The following is a 19,720-nucleotide window of genomic DNA, read 5'->3' as shown; positions in this document are numbered from 1 at the left end:
AACATATTCCAGAATTGTTTGGCAATTTCTATTATTACTGGAAACACAGGAATATTAAACAGAATGAATTGAAAAAAATACTTTAATTATGACCAAAAAATTAAAAATAAATAAGCAAACATATTAGGAGTACAGCAAGTTTAAAGAACAACAAACAGGATAAAGTCCAAAAGTCTACATGTAAGCATAGTCAACCAAAAATTGAGAAAACAATGTGTAATAAAAAGAGAGGTGCCACGCGGTGGTGGCACATGCCTTTAATCCCAGCACTTGGGAGGCAGAAGCAGGTGGATCTCTGTGACTTCGAGACCAACCTGGTCTATAAGAGCTAGTTCCAGGACAGACACCAAAGCTACAGAGAAACCCTGTCAAAAAAAAAAAACACAAAAAAAGAAAAAAAGTAAAAAGAGAGGCCACAAATTTTAAAGGACCAATGAATGGTATATAGAAGGGTTTGGAGAGGTGTAAGGAAAGGTGGAAATTATGTAACTATACTAATCCCAAAAATAAAAGGAATTTAAAAAAACCAAGAAAATAAAGAAGACTATTTGTGGAAAAGATGGGAGGAACTTAGGTATAGTACCACAGAGCATGATTCTGTGATTCTCAAAGTCTGAAGCATGGGGTCAGTAATATGACACACACAGAGACCTTCCTTTAATCCCAGCACTTGGGAGGCAGAGGCAGGTGGATCTCTGTGACTTCGAGACCAACCTGGTCTATAAGAGCTAGTTCCAGGACAGACACCAAAGCTACAGAGAAACCCTGTCAAAAAAAAAAACACAAAAAAAGAAAAAAAGTAAAAAGAGAGGCCACAAATTTTAAAGGACCAATGAATGGTATATAGAAGGGTTTGGAGAGGTGTAAGGAAAGGTGGAAATTATGTAACTATACTAATCCCAAAAATAAAAGGAATTTAAAAAAACCAAGAAAATAAAGAAGACTATTTGTGGAAAAGATGGGAGGAACTTAGGTATAGTACCACAGAGCATGATTCTGTGATTCTCAAAGTCTGAAGCATGGGGTCAGTAATATGACACACACAGAGACCTTCCTTTAATCCCAGCACTTGGGAGGCAGAGGCAGGCAGATCTCTGTGAGTTCGAGACCAGCCTGGTCTACAGAGCTAGTTCCAGGACAGGCTCCAAAGCCACAGAGAAACCCTGTCTCGAAAAACCAAAAAAAAAAAAAAAAAAAAGGAAAAAAAAGGCAGAGAAGCACAAACATTCAGAAGACAGAGGTAGAGACCGTCATCTGCCATGAAATAACTGTTGAAGAAAGCGAACTCCAGAAAGGGACAGGCTGTGGCAAGCAGGAGAAGTGATGCATTGAGAAATTAACCCAGAACCCCATATCCACAGAAATGCTCTAACAAAACTAAAACCCAAAACGTGCAGGGCTGCAGAGATGGTTCAATGATTAAGAATGCTTGCTGCGCATGTGTGAGGACCTGAGTTTGAATCCATAGCATCCATGTAAAAAGTTTGACAAGTCCACAGTTGCCTCTAACCAGGTTAGACTGTGAAGAAAAGCTGATCTTGAGTGCTCAGTGGCTAACGGGCATAGCTGAAACAGTAAGCTTCACGTTTGGTTAGAAGCCCTATCTCCAAGGAGTAAGACATTCTGAGAGAAGTCAATAAATATTCTTCTCTGGTTACCAATAGAACACATGTGCCCATGCACACACACACACACACATACACACACACACGCACAATTTGCAGTCACAGGACAAACTAAGAAATGTATTACTAGAACATCTGCCTTATAGGAAATATTCAAAGAGGTTCTTTAGGGAGAGAACATTCAGAACCTTAAAGCGTGGGCAGTTTCTGAGAAATATATGAAGGGAAGCACATACATACATACATAACCACAAGCATTCCTACATGCATACACACACATATAGATAGATAGCTGAAAGATTAGATAGATAGATAGATAGATAGATAGATAGATAGATAGATAGATGATAGATAGATAGATAGATAGATAGATAGATAGATAGATAGATAGATATAGATAGATGCATACATTCACATATACACAAACACATACAAAAGCATAAACAAATATAGATCACATATAAACTTACATACATATTATATAGACAGCGATAGAAAGGGTGAGGAAAGTGATTTGTAGCTGACCTCGAACCACAACTACATAGCAAAGAGAGAGAGAGTGTGTGTTAAGGTGATATCTGTTTAACTATCAAAGATAGCATATAGATAGCACAAGAAAAGAAAGCATCCAGGATCGTTAATCATTAGGTACATAGAACTAAAACTACAAGGCGCTGTCATGTGTATATGAAAATAAGTAAAAATTTAAAACACCATCTCCAAGATTACTACAGATATGAGACATGGTGGACCTTGTTCTATCATATACTGTATATATATATATATATATACATATATATATGTATATATATATATATATTGAAAAAACATCTATTTAACTTTTAAAAGAAAATAATCACCTGCTTCATGATCCAGCCATCTAAATTCTAGTAAGAAGCATGATGGCACGAGTCAATAATTTTTTTTACAATAACAATCACATTGAATGTAGCTATCAGAGTGCCAAATTGAAAATCTAGATATTATCAACAAGGAAATGATAAATAAATCTCAGTATGTTCGTATAATATCATCATTACTTCACACCGAAAATTCTCATGAATTCATGTTTTGGTAGGCTGTGGAGGCTTTGTTGAGATGGGATTCAGCTGGTCAAAGGAGGCCACCAGGGGCTGTACTTTTCTATTATTGTTTTTGTTTTGTTTTGACAGTTTCATACTTGCCTACAGTCTATTGTGATCATATCTAGCCACACTGACGTCTCTCTTGCCCCACCACTCCTGAGACTTCCTGTCTCTTCCCAGCTTTTATATATACCCAACTTTCATCTATGGTTTTTGTAAGCTTTGTGCAGGTAAGTGCTGCAGCTACAAGTTCATGATGGTGGTGACGCTCTAATGTTGGATCCCACTCCTTGCTTCCAGTTTCTATCTGATTCTAAGTCATCTGCTATTCAAGTAGTTCCAATCACATGTCCCTGCCACAGTAAGCCCTTCCTTCTCCATCATGGTAAACTGAGGCATTCTGAAACCATGATTCAAAAACGAACTGCTGCCACCATAAATTGTTTCTGTCAGGGAACTTGGTCACAGTAATAACACCAATCAGCAAGATAATAAACTCTAGACATACCCTAAACTGGAAGAATTTCAAAAACTATTAAGGCGAAAGATGTCAGAGAAAAGGATTAGAAAAGAAATTTCATTTATTAAAATTGCGGAAATTGCAGACTACTGTACTGCGTCAGAAATCAAATCACAGCTAAACTCAGGAGGCGGGAGTGTGGGTGCGTAGGCGAGCAATTACAAAAGGGCATGAAGAGAGGAGGTAATGGGTGTATTCATTATATAGTGGTAATGGATACATGGATACACATGTCAAGAACAGTCAAATTATGCACTTTCAATATGTGGGAATCATCAGTAGAAACTTAATAAAACAGTGCAAAGTAAGATGTGATACTTTGTCTAAGGAAAAGTGTAGGTTAATCAAGGTGTGGGAGGCAGAAATATCCAAGGGTACATATCTGACAGAAGCAGCGCTTTCTTCTTCTTGTTGCAAAATGAATGAGCAGCATATCAGTGCCCTGAGGCGATGCCCAGGACTCTAAGTCACTCTCCTCAATGGTTGGTGTCATCATTCCAGCTCTTCCTGCAACAGAAACATTTAAGTTAAGAGTTACAATTAAGAGAAACATTAAGAGGAGTTACAATAGACATCAAAATTTTATCACCAGAAAGGGTGAAGATTAATCAAGTGTTTGATAAAAGGGTAGACGCTACATAAGAATTTGTTTGGCATTTTGTCTGATTTCAAAATTACCTGCAATATTTTTTTTTTACTGACCCGTGTGTCCTTACTGCACTGACACCATAATTTAGGAATCAGTGGATAACTAAGAATCAAGAATATTATTACCACTATGGTAATTTCAGTTGCCTGGTAGGGGGTCCTCAATCATCTCACCAAGTGTTCAAAGCAGCCGTAGCTACATCATAAGATCTCTGAAAACTGCACCAAAGTGAATCTTCTGTATTGACGAACAAATGGGTGCTCAGACTGCGGGATCTTGCCTGTTGAGATGGAGAGCTTGTGGAAGCCCTGCACTCCCACAGAGCTCAGCATGTGAATGTCCTTTTGAGATGACTGAAAACAGATATGTTGCTTCTGTTAACCCAGTGGGTCATTCTAGTCAATTATTGAGCCTCACAATTCATGCCAAATTCCAAATGTGTAGAAAGTCAGAAGTGCCGATAGAATAGAACCCGCAAAGTGCTGCTAACACCACAGGGAAAGAAAATCTTATGGTGATTGGGCCATTTAGCTCCTATAATGTTTCCTAACTGTGACTAACACCAGAATTTTCAGCTCAACCAATGGGAGCCAAAGCAGATTATGTGCGATAACACATAAAAAAAAAAAATCCCAGAGGAGTCTACAAGTCACTAGGTGGTACATTAAGAGCAAAGGAGCCAGGTAAGATCATGAGTAAAATATCAGTTTACATAGTTCATACGACTATGTCTTTACAAAAACTAATGTTTGGAAATCCTTGTTAGCAAGCAAATACAGTCTTTATGCAAACTGAAAAGTCGGATGCCCACAGTGAAAGTAGGGCCCTGACTGATTTCATGACTGATGCATATACTTATACAAAAAAAAATGAGTTCCTGAAAGCTTGGTATTAATTGATTAGTGGAGAAGTACTGTCTATATTAATTATCTACAAACTCTTAAAGATGAACCTAGTACTGCTGAGTCAAAGAATATATTCCCTCTTGAGAGTTGAGATGCCCTACTAAGTGATGCCCTTAGTAAGACAGTGAAGATCAAAGAAAGGGAATAAGGGCGCGATGGACATGTGAGAACTAAGAGACACAGAAGTCATACTGCCATAGGCTGGAAAATATCAAGAGCCGTTTATTCTTAGAGAGGTGAGGGAGATGGACCTGCAGCCCATACCTATAATTCTAGCACCCTGGAGACTGAGGAAGTAGAATTACAAATCTAAGACGAGTCTGGAATAAACAAAATAATATCATAAAACAAAATAAGGAGATGAAACCAAAGAGAATTGAAAAGGTAATCATGACTAAAGCTTTTGTTGGGCATATGATAATTTTAACACATTATTTCAGACTCCCGGCTGCCAGACCCATGGTAATTAAACTTCTGTATTTGAAAGCCACTCACTCTGTAGAAATTGGTCATAACAATTTTAATAAATTAATATATGATACATACAGGCACATAGTAGGTTCATTGTGGATGCATCATACAGAAACATAGTAGGTTGAGTGTGGAGAACAAGTACAGGTTTTTAAATGAACAAGTGTTTGAAGGGCATACTGTGGCCATGCAGTTGAGAAGGAGCAATGACTATCAATGTCAAATTGAGGGTTCAGGAGTGACATGTTTTACAAGGCAGGTGAGAATTATATATTAATTAACCTGAAGTAAAACGGTAAGGGCTAAATATGTCTCAGTGAGAACTGAGAAGATGCCTGTCAAGCATGAGAATCTGAGATACAACTTCCTTCACTCAGGTATATCTGGGTAAAGTGGTGAATGTTTTTAAATCCAGCCCTAGGAAGAACAGGATAATCTCTGGAACCTGCAGGCCAATCAATCTAGCTGAATTGGAAAGTTCCAGGATTAGTAAAAGGTCCCATTTGAAAAAAAACAACATGGAAAACCACTGAGGAAGACACCTGAGGTAGACCTCTGGCCTCCACATGGACAAGGGAACACACACACACACACACACACACACACACAGTGTATATACATGCATACACAACATTCACACACCAAAAATAAAGTTGAATTTATGTTATTCTCACTTATTTGTAGGTAACTAAGTGGACAGTCCCAGGTTATTTGTGAGGAAGGAACACAGAGGAAAGGGATCATTGGGCTTAAGGTAGATGGAACCATGTCACTAAGTGTACTACTATAGAAAATAGGAAAGGTGTAGTGGACTGAAGGAACACACTCAGATCTCAGTAGTACAGATTGTAAATGTCAAACCCTGAGTGGCAAAACTGCTCAGCATAAAACAAGAGACTAGATAGGGAGGTATGGCATGGTAACAAGAAGTCCCAACATTTAGGGCATAATTAGAGAAAAAGGCATAATTAGAGAAAAAGAGAAAGGGGGTTCTCTTGAGGATTATTTGTTGAGTTTGTATCTGTATATTTCTAGTACAAACGTGGAAACCAAAATGTATTTGGTATAGATAAATTGGTTGTAAAGGGTATATACAAGAGGAAATATTTCAAAAGGTCTATACACATAATTTTGACAACTTGCACGACATGGACTGATCTTCTAAAAACCATAAAAGTATCAGCAATAAACAGATAATTTAAATGTGCCTACAAGGTCACATTTTTTAAAGTTCCATCTTTCAAAACAAACCATCAGCAAGAGTAATCTCTCGGCACTGAAGGATTAAAAAATGCCACTTACAACTTAAAGAAATTCAAAGCTATAAGTCTGTTTCCATAAACCAAAGTGAGGGTTATAATAATACCTGACATGAAGACCAGGCAAAACCTTGACAAAAGAGATAGTTAAAAACGAGCAGACCTGAGGACATTTACAAGAGCTCTCAAAAAAAAAAAAATATGAGCAAACGCAATCTAACGTGTGATACCTTTCAAACCAGAAGCCAAAGCTTGGTGCATATAATGTGTTTTAGAGACATAGGCTTAAGATGAAGAATCCTGTTTTCATGAGCCCTGAAGTAGATTGAGGAAGGAATGTAGTGAGCTAGTTTGGGAAGAGGCTTAAATTACCTGCAAGTGTTGGCGTAGCTGTTTTTTTCTCTCCTTCCTGCTCCCTTTTTTTTCCTCCCCAGTAGTTTTCAAGTGGGGACCTGGCTGCCCAAAAGAGGTTTTGTAGTGTGAGAAAAGTTTCATTTTAAATTTTATACCTTCCTGCTTCTTTTTTTAGGAAGGGCAGATATGGACTTTTAGGGTAATCAGTGTATTCTAACACAGGAAAAATTATCCCCAGTCTATTCCAGGGACCAGTCACTGTAAAGAATCTGACCTTAGGAACTTTAATAATGATAGTGCTTATGATTTTTACTTCCAGAATTTCTCACTTCAACCATGATACTTTTATGATAATTATTTTTCCAGATTTTTAGTTTGTGTTTGGGGGTTAGAAAGATTGACAATGCCTCACTATTTAGCTATGGTTTTTGAATTCGGGATCATCCTGACTCCATTATGGAGCCATGAGATTCAGATGCATGCCATCATACCTGAATCTATGCATGCTTATCCCAGGAGTGTCAACTTTGTATTCCCAAGAAATGTTATCTCTTCTGCCTACATGAATTTCCTAAATGGTACTACATATCATGATAACATAGCAATGCTTATCTAAATAAGCATTGTCTCATCTTTTGAGACAGCCTCCTGTTGTTCCTTGTTTCACTTCTCCAGTGATTACCTGTTCTTTGGCATCCCTCATGAACAATCTTTACTTCTGTCCCAGGAAAGATGGCAAAACTGCAGATCATTGGCAGTACACATTAAAATAATCATTATGTTATTGCTTTATTTTTAATTTATGCTTTTCCTTGCCATTTATCCTCCCCATACATTTTACATCTTTCTGCATTTTGTCCAAGACAAATACCCCAACTATAGTTATAAAAAGGAGTGTCAAATTTCTTGCCTTCTCAGAATGCCCCACTCTTCTTCCTCCTTATCACTAGTTCCAGCCCTAACTCTTTGTGCAGGTGACTATGTAGCATATACTCTGGACCCTTGTACTCTATGTGTTGCAGTTGGTGAGTTGTCGATGTGGGCAGAACTAGACAGACCAGTTTGAATAAGTGTGGCTGCCCTCAAAAGCAACAAGCTTGAGTTCCAAGCCCCTAGGGAAGATCCAGAGGATGGCAGGTTAGCCGCTGGCTTCTCCTCCTCCCTCCAATCATGGAATGCAACCTTCTGTGCTTGATTCGTGGTCTTTTCTATCAAAATTGGGTGTAGATACCCAGTTACTCCCAATGTCACTAGTCTCTTTGCAAAACTGAGCTACCTTTCAAAAATGCAAATTTAAAAACTACGGCAGACATTGCTCAATAATATTTGCTTAACGTATTAAAATGAGTTCTCTGTTTCAGTTTCTTGGCCTGAAAAGGCATGTGGGGCCCATTTGGGGGCTTCAAGAGAAAGTTCACTGCCTATGTAGACGGGAAACTGCCAGGAAAAAAATCATGTTTCATCCAAGGGCACCACACTAAGAACATGTGTAGAATCCTCAGGAGGTTCCAGGGTGAACCCCCCTTCCTCAGCTCTCTATGGAAGCCAGTGCCAGGACCGTCCTCTTCTGAGGAGTCTTCCAAGAACAGCTTATCCCACAGCTGTATAATCTGTTTCATATTACAATCTGAGGCAACCCACTGGAGAACCTGTCCTTTCCAAAGATCTGAAGACATAATGTCTCCATAGTCTTAATGAATTTCTTCCTGGATCTTTTCTAGGAGCCATTAGTGTAAGTTTCCTGCTTTTACTTCTAAGACTCAGGTCCTGTAACCTATTTCCTGTGCCACATTAAGCCACTGTAAAGATGTCCAGCCAGCCTAACTTAGACACTTAGTAAAAACATCTTAGATATCTTTGGAACTCCAGCCCAAATATCTCCCTTGGGTTCGAGTATTCATGGACACCACCCAGATATTGGATTCTTCTTCTTCCCTAATGTGACTTCCATTTTCACTATTGTTTGTAATATCTGCCACTCTCTATAGATGTAAGTAATGTATTATGTAGCTGTCAGTTCCCAAGCTTTTATAATAGTTATGTTCTCTGCTTAAAGGTTATCTTATAGGTTCTTCCTCTTTTCTTTTTGGTAGTAGACTGATCCTTCTCAGAAGGTTATACTTGAGTAGATGAAATCGCACCTGTAGGGGTGCTTCTGAGCTCTGATGGAAATCATCACCACAGTTCACACTGGGCTCATTTCCAGATCAACATCAATTCTGTGGCTTGAAACTCCTGAAACCCCATCTCTCATTGTGGTTCTACTCTACTGACTGCGTGGTTCATCACAAAGCAACTTTCTTATCAGTAGGAATGTGTCATATAAGCTTGTGTAGAAGTGATGTCTGCTACTATGTTAACAACTTCATCAGACTGAGGTCCAGGTAGAAACTCAAATATACTGCTCAGCACCGTAAGTTACTGAAGCCAAAGTAGTTCTCTGTTCACATAGCTGATATCCTACCTCAACAAGAAACCACTTTAAAAATGTTGCTCCCTCTACTACTGACTGATTTCATGAATCCATTAAGCCCAAGATGCTAAATACAACATGTATATAATCATAGGGATTCATCTCAGAAAACTTTTCAAAATCAATCTACTTGGGGGAAAACAAAGCTAAGAAATGAGAATAAGTAAACTTGAGCACTCTTGACCCAAAGACTTGAAATCACAAATACTACTCCATCTGAAATATTTCTAGGATGCACAGGACATCACAAGTGAAAAATACCACTTCAGATAAGGTGGATTCGATCTCAACTAACACTATCTCATAATGTAGCCTTCTGACTACATATGTAAGGTGAATAGAAAACAAATTTATCTCACGGTTAGATTTGATTTCATGCACATTATTGTGCATATACAAATAAAGACTAAGGAGCCCCATTATTTCAGAGTAAGGAGGATGATCAAATCTAAGGACTTCTGGTTTTGGAAACTTCAACAGTAGCCATTGTACATAAGGTAGGTTGAGGGATTATCAATTTTATTTGTACTATTCTCAATCTAATTTTTTATTCTACTTTAGAAATAGCCACCAATATGTTTCACCTCATTTAAGAGAGACTGTTACAGCTTATCAATAGAACCTGCATTTAAAAGATATTGAGAAGCACTTAGTTGTTCTCCCAACATTGAACTAGTCTTTTATTGACAACATACAGAGAGAAGTAGAATATTTCCTATAAACTCAGAGGATGTAGCAACCGTAGTCAAAGGAAGAAGGGCACAGGGGAAACATAAAAAAATATACTAGCATAAAAAGTTGTGTTAATAAATATGATAATCATTTTCCCCTAGAATCCTAAGGGAAATGTTAAATAAAATCAAAGTGATCCAATAGATGTGGCAAGCAAAATCTACAGATGTTAAAACAATGGTAAATCAACTCACCACACATCCAGTGATGGGTGAATGCATAAAAATGTTTTGTGTGTGTGTGTGTGTGTATATATATATATATACACATATACAAGTATATACACATGTATTAACACACACACACATATATATATATATGTGTGTGTATATATATATATATGGTATATATATATACCATCTTCCCTAATTTGATGCTTCATGTACAATAGAATGCTTATTAGTTATGACAACATGTATAAACTTGCTGGCATTGAGTGAAGTGAAAAGGGCTATGCATAAACAAATGCTTTCTGGTCTCCCACATCTGTGGAAATGAGGGAGAGTTGATTACCAAATGCTGCAAAAAGAACATGGAGGAGAAGAATTGTCCCTTCTGACACAAGATATAGAAAAGTAATTGGAAGAGTACTTAAGTTTGCGATGATGAACATGTTAATTATACAGATTTGGTTGCTGCGTATTGTGCTTGTGTGCAGAGAAAAGACTGCTATTTGTGTCAGTTTCAGAGAAGGGTGCTGTGTATCCCTGCTCCATCACTCTCTACCCTTTTCCTTAAGACAGAGTCTCTCACTGAACCTAAGCCTAGGCTGGCCTCTGGTAAATCCCTGTGATGCTCCTGATTCCACTGTTCAGAGCAGGGTTTACAAACATAGACTATGCTACTACCTTTATATGTGAATTTGGGGGATTTGAATTGAGGTCCTCACACTTGAACTACAAATGATCTCACCCATGGATTGAACTCATCCCTGTCCCAATTAAAATTTTAAACCCACATCAATTATGCTGTATAAATCGAATATGTCCAAAACCTTCACATTCCACATGGATTGATCCCCAGTGTCTGGAACCACATTTTACATTCTTCCTTTTTCTTGATATGCACTCAGATTTGGTAAATATTTCTCTGAATTCATTTCTCAACATTGCAATCATAGGTATCACATCATCCTCGCAATACATATACTTTCCCGAAACCTACTTACTGCCTCTCTCATTCTTTTGTAGAAAACCCAAGTTCAAGACTCAGTCTCCCCCAGTTAGAGTCTGTGAGAAACTCCACGGCCTTCACCCTTAACTTGGTTTTCCACAAATTCAGTGTGTCCTATCATGACTTCACCATCTCAGCGACATCTTTCTATTTTAACTCCCCATCCTCATCTATCTGTGGCCCCCCCAAACAGGAGACCTGTAAATCTTTTCCCTTACTTCAGAAGCATCCTCCCTCAGACCCCAGTGGTTGGGCTTTGCTTCCTTGCTCCTATCCAGCCCTACCAGCCTTCTGGCTTCCCTACACGCATGCGCAGTGCCGTGTCCGCCCCGCCCGGCCGCTGCTGCGGAAGGCAGAGCGCTCAGTAACGCGCACTTCCTCTGCTAGTGTCCACGGCAGGAGAGCTGGTGCCGAGAGCTCCAAGTCGCAGCGGTCCTGCTCTGATCAGACAGCGCAGAGATGTCGGAACAAAGTAAGGACCTGAGCGACCCTAACTTTGCAGCCGAGGCCGCCGCCAACTCCGAAGTGCACGGCAGCCCTGCGGTTCCGGTGGGGGTCCCTCCTCCCGCGTCTCCGGATGAGACCCTCGCAGGGCCCCCAAGCGCTCCTGAAGGCCCTGTGGCAGCCCCGCAAGCCTTGCCGCCGCAAGAAGAACGGATCGAAGATATTGACCCTAAGATCCTGCAGCAGGCCATAGAGGAGGGCCGCGCCCACCAGCCCCAGAGTCCGGCCCGGCAGATGCCACCACCGCCCGCTCCGGCCCAACTGGTGCAGAAGGCGCACGAGCTGATGTGGTACGTGTTGGTCAAGGACCAGAAGCGTATGGTCCTCTGGTTCCCAGATATGGTGAAAGATGTCATGGGCAGCTACAAGAAATGGTGCAGAAGCATCCTCAGACGCACCAGTCTCATCCTTGCCAGAGTGTTTGGGCTGCACCTGAGGCTGACCAATCTCCACACCATGGAGTTTGCCCTGGTCAAAGCACTCAGCCCAGAGGAACTGGACAGAGTGGCGCTGAACAACCGTATGCCCATGACAGGCCTCCTGCTCATGATCCTGAGCCTCATCTACGTGAAGGGCCGCGGGGCCAGAGAGGGCGCGGTCTGGAACGTGCTGCGCATCCTGGGTCTGAGGCCCTGGAAGAAGCACTCCACCTTCGGCGATGTGAGAAAGATTATCACCGAGGAGTTCGTCCAGCAGAACTACCTGAAGTACCAGCGTGTTCCCCACATCGAGCCTCCCGAGTACGAGTTCTTCTGGGGATCCAGAGCCAACCGTGAAATCACGAAGATGCAGATTATGGAGTTCCTGGCCAGGGTCTTCAAGAAAGATCCCCGGGCTTGGCCTTCCCGCTACAGAGAGGCTCTGGAGCAGGCCAGGGCTCTGCGGCTGGCTAGCCTCGCTGCCCACTTCCCCCGCAGAAGTGTCTCTGAGGATTAGGAAGGTCCCCCAGCACTTTGCTAGCTTCTGACCCATACAGGGGTGTCTTAAGGGTGGGACTGGGTCGTTAGAGTATTCCCCCCATTCACAGTGCAGTATTTCATGTGTAACTTTTAAGTTTTGCGTGCAGTGCTTTTGTACCTCTTAATGCAGTGAATTCATTTGTGCACTCTTGAGTAGTGTTTAGGATTTATGCATGTGTGTTTAGAAGTAAGCAAGTGGGTGTTTTCACTTTTGCGCTTTCTTCAGTTTTTGCATAAGAGATGTGCTGTGCTAAACCTGTGAAATACATTGTGTACCTTGTTCTTTGATTGGGACTGATGATCTGTATCCACATTAAAAAAAAAAGGACCTGGAGAGTAAAATGGACTCAGCAGCAACACAGACCTGACCAAGGGAGAAGTCAAGGCCCGTCTCCCCATGCCCTCCACTGACATGGGGAAGCATCCATGTGAAATGGACTGATTTGAACTGGAAAGTTTTCAGTGTAAGCACTTAGCACACTTTACGAAACATGTGTACATCCCCCCCCATAAATAAACTTTGAAGTGAGCATTAAAGATTCTCGTGAAATAATTTCTTTGGGGGAGGGGGGGTGGGCATTTGGTTTGTTGAAAGGCGAATGGGAATGGGTGGGAATGGGTGGGAATGAGGAAGATACTCGCGTATACAGCAGGAACAAATGCAGTGTTCCTCTAACGGCGTGGAAAACCACTCCACACGACCACTCAAGTTTACAGCTTTATTTTTCTTAAAGGAGCTGGTGACACTTCAACGACTTTGACACATAAAGGGTGTAATAATCAAAGAAAAGTCCCCTGTCACATCACATGGGAATAAGAACAGGTATTATGGAGTAAATGCCCCATTTCTGGTGGTTTTCTTTTTTACATAGTTTCTGGTGGGCCCTTAACAGAAGGAAACAGTGTTACTAAACCCTTCATGCACATTTTATCCTTTATTTCATCCTCCCACCATCGATAAGGGAGCTACTGCATCTGCACAGAAGAAGAAATACGCGAAGAGTGTTGGTAATGAACTCTCCTAAAACTCCGAGGTTATCCTGAGTCTTGTCTCTTACCTCCCTACAGCCACCGCTCACATGAGCACCCTGGCCTCCCTGCTGCTTACACTAAGGGTTTGATTTTTTTTTTCTATTAATTCAAAGAGTCCTTTGCAGGAAAATGGGCTGCTAGGTGTATAAATGAAGTAACTTCGTTTCAGAAAGAGTGGGCAACCTAATCAAATCCTTATCCTGCTCAGGCTGGAAAATAAGGCCTGAAGCATAATCTTTCTGGGGTGGGGGGATGAAATATGAAGGAAGCTTTTCCGACAGTGGTATCCACAGAAGCCATGACAGGTAGGAAACAGAGGAGTAGCTGGGTTCAGGAAGTTCCCTATAGTGACACAGCCATATCTGTGGCTCAGCAGCCTGTCCGTTGCGGTGGACAGCCGGTGATGAGAGGGTAAAATGGGATGAGAGTCCCTGTAAACAGCCAACACTGGGGAGAAATCATTAGGAAGCATTGGTCTGGGGAGAAAGAGGGAGAGAAGAGGCTGTAATAAAGTCGGGCATCCTTTAGACACCCAACAGGGAAAAGGCACCTAGCCAGAGTTAGAAGCATTTCTGGAGATGGTGATGAGGAAAGACACCTGCCACAGCATACTTAAAAGCAAACACAGTCCTATTCACATGAAAGAGTTACAATCAGTGTGTTGGAGTGCAGACCTGCCAGCACTTTGTGGCATTATCTAGCCGAGGGTGCAGGGAATGAAAATGCATATAAACCCATGTATGATCAAACTGAATCTATTCCATTTAGTTGTCCCCTGTGGTCTTTCACAGAACTGAGAGCAGAGAGTGAGGCGACATCGGCAGTAACCCTCGTATGGATGGCCTGGCTTTCAGTGTATTTCTTCATGAAGAGTTATGTTAGTTACCATACATAATTCAAATTTTACGGGTTTTTCTGCCGTAAGAGCATTGATAAAGAGATATACAGATACAAGGTTACTGACAACGTCATCCTAGCCAAACCTTTGCAGAGAAGCAAGAAGCTGATTACAGGCAGGCAGAAGGGCAGGCCTCCTCTCCAACTGTGTTGTCTTGGAGACAGCTAGCCATCGAGGAGGAAGCTTTGCAGAAATGGAGTGTTTAATTCACAATACCCGGTTCCGAGCTGCAGCAGCCTCGGAACACAGGGAGGAAACACTTGATGATTTTCTTACGTTTCCATACCGGATTGTAAATTAAAAGATAGGGAAGTTTTCCCATTCTTTTGGAAAAGCCTTTAAGATGCGGAGCGAGACCAGTCAGGAAACAGCAGAAGCTCGGTCTCAGAGGCCATCAATGGGATTCTCACCTGCTCTAGCCGGGAGAGATTCCCTGACTCTTTTAATGTCCTTACAGTAGCTTTGATTTTACTTTGGCATTCTACTTTTTTATTTGGCTTTTTTTTAATTGTCACCTCAATGAAAGTATTTTATTTTAATGTTTTAATTAAAATAGTTACATCATTCCATCCCTCCTGTTCCTTCCCTTCAGCTCCTCTCATCTATTTCAGGTTACTATTTCTTGTTATTTCACATTAATTGATTTTATTTTTAAAGTCATATGAGGTAGAAAGAGCCTGTGGAGCTTTAATATAAATTAAAATGCCTAGTTTAAGGACACTCGGAGGAGATATATGGTTTTCAGCTCTGTCATAATTAAATTTGAAAAGGATATTTTAAATTAACCAGTAAAGTCACGTCTTGCCTACATGTCCTGTTTTTTTTTTTTTCAGTTCTTTCTTATTGCCTGACCAACTCTGAACACCACTTCCTGGGGTTGTTTGCAGCATTGATGTTTAAACACATGATTTTATAAATATTAAGTACATTTTGTCACACTCGAGTGTAAAAAGTCCTATTTCGTTGCCTATCGTGTAACTGAAGCCCATTTACTATGGGTCTGGCACACGGATATTCTTCATAAATACTTTTCTTTTTCTCGATAAACAGCATTCTTTTCTTTTTTTTTCCTTTTAGCAAAAATAGACATTTACTTATATAATGTATCCTGATCACAGTTTGCCCCCTGACCCTCCCAGTTCCTCCCCACCCCTCCTCCCACCCTGGTCCACCCCACTCCTCTCTCTCATTAGAAAACAAACAGGCTTCTGCGCGTTTACAATAGAACAGAATATGACCAAACAAGGACTAGCACAATCGCACAGGGCTATGCAATTAAAAAAAGAAGGAAGCAAGCTCGAGAAAGAGCACACGAAACTGATGAAGGTGCACAGACGCATTCACACTCACAATCAGGAATCTTATGGAAAAACGCAAAACAGAAAGTCATATTATATATCCGCAAAAGACCTGAACACTCAAAACATTCGACTAGATCAGTACCTTCGTACAGGAAAGAAAAAAGCAAAAACAGCGAATGTATTCAACTAGCCTGAAACAGAGAGAGAAAAGAAGAAAAGAAATGAATGCAGAGAATATTGCAAGCGGGTTCAAGAGCCGGTTCTTGAAAGAAAAAAAAATGTGAATCGGCTTCTAATAGTTCCAGGATTTTTTAAAGGATGAGTAGTCCAAATTAACAACGACTTGCTGGGGAATGCTTCAAGAACACAAGTAGCTGGGTCGAGCTGAGGGGAGGAAAATTGGGAAGGGAATGATGGAATTCTTTTTCAGTTAAAACACATTAAAATAATTTTAATTTAAGAATAAAAGAAAAAAAATAGATCAGTGCTGTAAGAATAACATATCAAGTGAGAAAATAAAAAAAAATCAAACTAATAGATAAAAGCATGTATTATACACTAAGCAATTAGATATAATAAAAGTGAATGGATGTGCATTCCCATTACTAGGTAATTAAAAATCAGCATACATATGCCCTTTTATCGTTGGACATATGCTACATGTTATCTCCCCAACTCTTTGTGGTGCATCTTATGCAGCCAGTGTTCAGAAGAGGAAACGCTGGGAGTGAAAGATTCAGGAATGAAGAGAACGATCGTTGTGCTGTTGTCAGAACGCATTCACTAGATTGCAAAATGCACGTAAGTAGCCAGAATCACCTTCGGCAGAAAAATATGCCAGAGTATGAGGATAGAGGCTTGCAGACATATGTACACAATTCACATTTCCCGCAATAACTGCTGTGTAAACTTGTACGGACTGTATGAAAGGCTATTAACAGCTTGAAAGCAAGGCTGGGAACGGTGCGTTTGACAGGAGCATCTCGCTGCGTCTAAGCACTGTGCTGAGCACACACACACACGGATTCATGACCCTCTATGTTTTTGTGAAATAGAAGAGAAGGAATATGGAAAGTAAATCTCATTTCAAGTTGCCTAAAATATCTTTTTATCTCTTCATTTGTTGTATTTTTTTTTTCATTTCACTTAGGAAGGATTAAAAGTACTTAAATATATCATGTATTTTCCTGTCTACAAAGTGACTTTTGCCACTTTATTCTCCCAGTAATTTAATATGAGATCTTATGGCCTTTAGAGTTTGTATTCATTTTTTTATTTAATAAAAATATTGAACGTCATTGTGTTGTTAACCTGTTGTAGGAACTTGCAGATATTGGTGAACTTTAAAAAGTGTGTCTTCCAGAAGTGTATAATATACACCATTCATAAAACTTATTTGTCAATAACTGCCTTGATTATTAGATCAACTCTCTAGGTATAGGAATATCTGTTGTCAAAGATATTCTAAATTTATTCAGCGATGCTTCACAAAGAAAAATTTAATGATACCAATGATTATCTTACAGCATATCAGAATACTTTTTCTTTATTTTATATTTTGGAAGTTGAGGGATAAAGGATGAAGTGAGAAATGAGCAACAGGTGTTGACTCGGGTTTCAGGCTTGAATACAGGTTAAAGGTCAGTTTTAGTTGATGAGTCAGAAAGACGGGGAGCAAGTTAGGGGAAAGCTAGCATTTCCTATATGGAAAATCAATGAAATATGCTAAGATATATAAGACTTACACATTAAGGATACCAGACTCAAGTGAGACCATCATAACCCAGCTGTGGAGTGATGCATTTGTCTAAAGAAGCCGTGGAGAGAAATGTGCCCGTGCTTGTATTCCGAGAACCTGAAGCATTTCCTCGTCGAGTAGTGCAGGAATGTCTGGCAATGTCAGTACAAAGAGTGCCTGGATAGGAGTTCAAAAAGAAAGCCAGCAGAGTGCAAGGTCATAGAAATCAAAATAGCAACATTTTCAGCCAGAGGAAGTGGCCAAGGGTATCAAATGCTCTTGAAGTATCATAAACAATTTAAAAAGGGATTTTGCATTTAGTAGGATCCTTGCTGCTAGGGAAGAAATAAAGTTCAGAGGCTTAGAGGTGAGGTTATGACATGATTGGTAATAACTCTAATAACTCTGATAAGAAGAGTTGTAGAGTTAACCAGATAATGAATATAAAGATGAAATTAATAAGAAAAATTTGAAAATATAGATCAAGTTGACCAAAAAAGAAAAAAACCAATTAACTACGTGCTACAAATAAGATAAATAGAATAAATGAAAGACTGTGAACAGTTTTCTGGCCTGCAGAGCTTTTTGAATATCAGTTGGTTTTGGGTTTTTTTTTTTTCTTGAATTAAACACAGAAGATTCATGTGGGAAGATGATGAATTCTACTTAAAAGGAGTTGATTTTGGCATGAATGTGAGATACACAAGCAGAAACGTGAATTTGAATGGGTAAAAATTCCCAAGATAAAAAGGGGGGAATGCAGAGTGCAATGTGATGAGCTCATGACTGAGGACGGATGGAACTGCTTACGGATAGTGTTGGGAATTGGAAAGGTAAACTGTGCTTTTTTCCCGGGCAGCTCAGGCAGGAAATGCAATCTGCTGCTTCACTTTCAGACACTAACTTCAGATAGTGAGTTTCCTCTTACTACTGAGGGTCTGCTTGGGGAACTTAAAAAGAGAAAGACAGGAAAGGAAAGAGGGGGTGGGGAAGCAATGAATCTGAGCATCTGAGCCTCAGAGAGAATACGCAAACAGTGTGAAGAAAGAAACCAAGAGAATTTGATTTAGAGATGCCATGGAAACCAAAGGGTAGTACGGTGAGGCACCTCTCAGATATAAAGTAATGAAATAACGGGAAAGTGTATACTGAACATACATATAAAAAATTATTTCCCTCTGATTAAACAAAACATCAAAAGGTCACATTCCAGCAAAAGACAAGTTCTAGTGAATTGAGGATTGAGCAGCAGATGTATCTAAACAACTTGAATATTGAACATAAAGGGAAGCCAGCTCTGAGGGAATGAGGTGACAATCAGCCTAAGTGGAGTGACAAGCCTGAAATGGAAGTGGGAAGGCATGTGCCGTATAGATGAGACAGGTAGATAAAAATGATTGATAGCTGCATGCCTGTTGGTGTCTATGACAAAAGTTGATCATGTTATAGTCTCAGAGGATGGCAGGAAAGAAAACGATGAACACCGATCCAAACGAATTCCCACAGCAGACTGTGACGGCAAAGCTCAGTAAGTTATTAGAGATCATGACTTACTAATACGTGGAAATAAGAATATGAAACCGTCATGTTTTTTTTTCATTTATTCCAGGAATGCAAGATTGTCTCAATATTTAATAATGAGCTGTCATACTTCACCATATTAACAACCGGGAGAATAAAACATATAAAATGAATTCATACAGAAAGGACACTTGATAAAATTCTACTCATCATGAAAAACTGTTAGTAACTTAGACTTGAAAAGGAAAACAAGTAGAATTAATACCTCCTTTGTAACTGTTCCCTATTTCTCCCGTACTTGAGACCCTTAACATGGTGAATACTATATCCAGTACTGGAAACCTAGCTAGCCAGTCAGTGCTAGCGATGTGACGGTCCTTAGAGGAGAATCTATAACCACTTAGTCTATTCGATCAGCACAGTCCCTAACAATATCCTAGAATCATTTTTCCTCATATGTACAGATGAGTGTAGTCTTCACATCTCATCAAGGAAACTTCTTTGCAACAGATGGAAACCCT

The 19,720-nt window shown here is 40.0% G+C and overlaps 1 protein-coding gene across 1 annotated transcript; it reads left to right on the top strand.

Moving 5' to 3' along the window:
• Nucleotides 1–11,574: 11,574 nt before the first annotated feature.
• Nucleotides 11,575–13,246, top strand: Ndn (necdin, MAGE family member). The gene has a single exon (XM_075952748.1). It carries the CDS (start codon nucleotides 11,706–11,708, stop codon nucleotides 12,684–12,686), a length of 981 nt encoding a protein of 326 aa, XP_075808863.1. The 5' UTR covers nucleotides 11,575–11,705; the 3' UTR covers nucleotides 12,687–13,246.
• The last annotated feature ends 6,474 nt before the right edge of the window (nucleotides 13,247–19,720 follow it).

The sequence above is a fragment of the Microtus pennsylvanicus genome, chromosome 18, assembly GCF_037038515.1.
Source record: "Microtus pennsylvanicus isolate mMicPen1 chromosome 18, mMicPen1.hap1, whole genome shotgun sequence".
In the NCBI taxonomy this organism is placed as follows: domain Eukaryota; kingdom Metazoa; phylum Chordata; class Mammalia; order Rodentia; family Cricetidae; genus Microtus; species Microtus pennsylvanicus.
This window is presented reverse-complemented; position numbering and strand designations above follow the sequence as displayed.

Excerpts from the sequence above, each read along its gene's own strand:
- Ndn (XM_075952748.1), top strand. The coding sequence starts at position 11,706 with ATGTCGGAACAAAGTAAGGACCTGAGCGACCCTAACTTTGCAGCCGAG.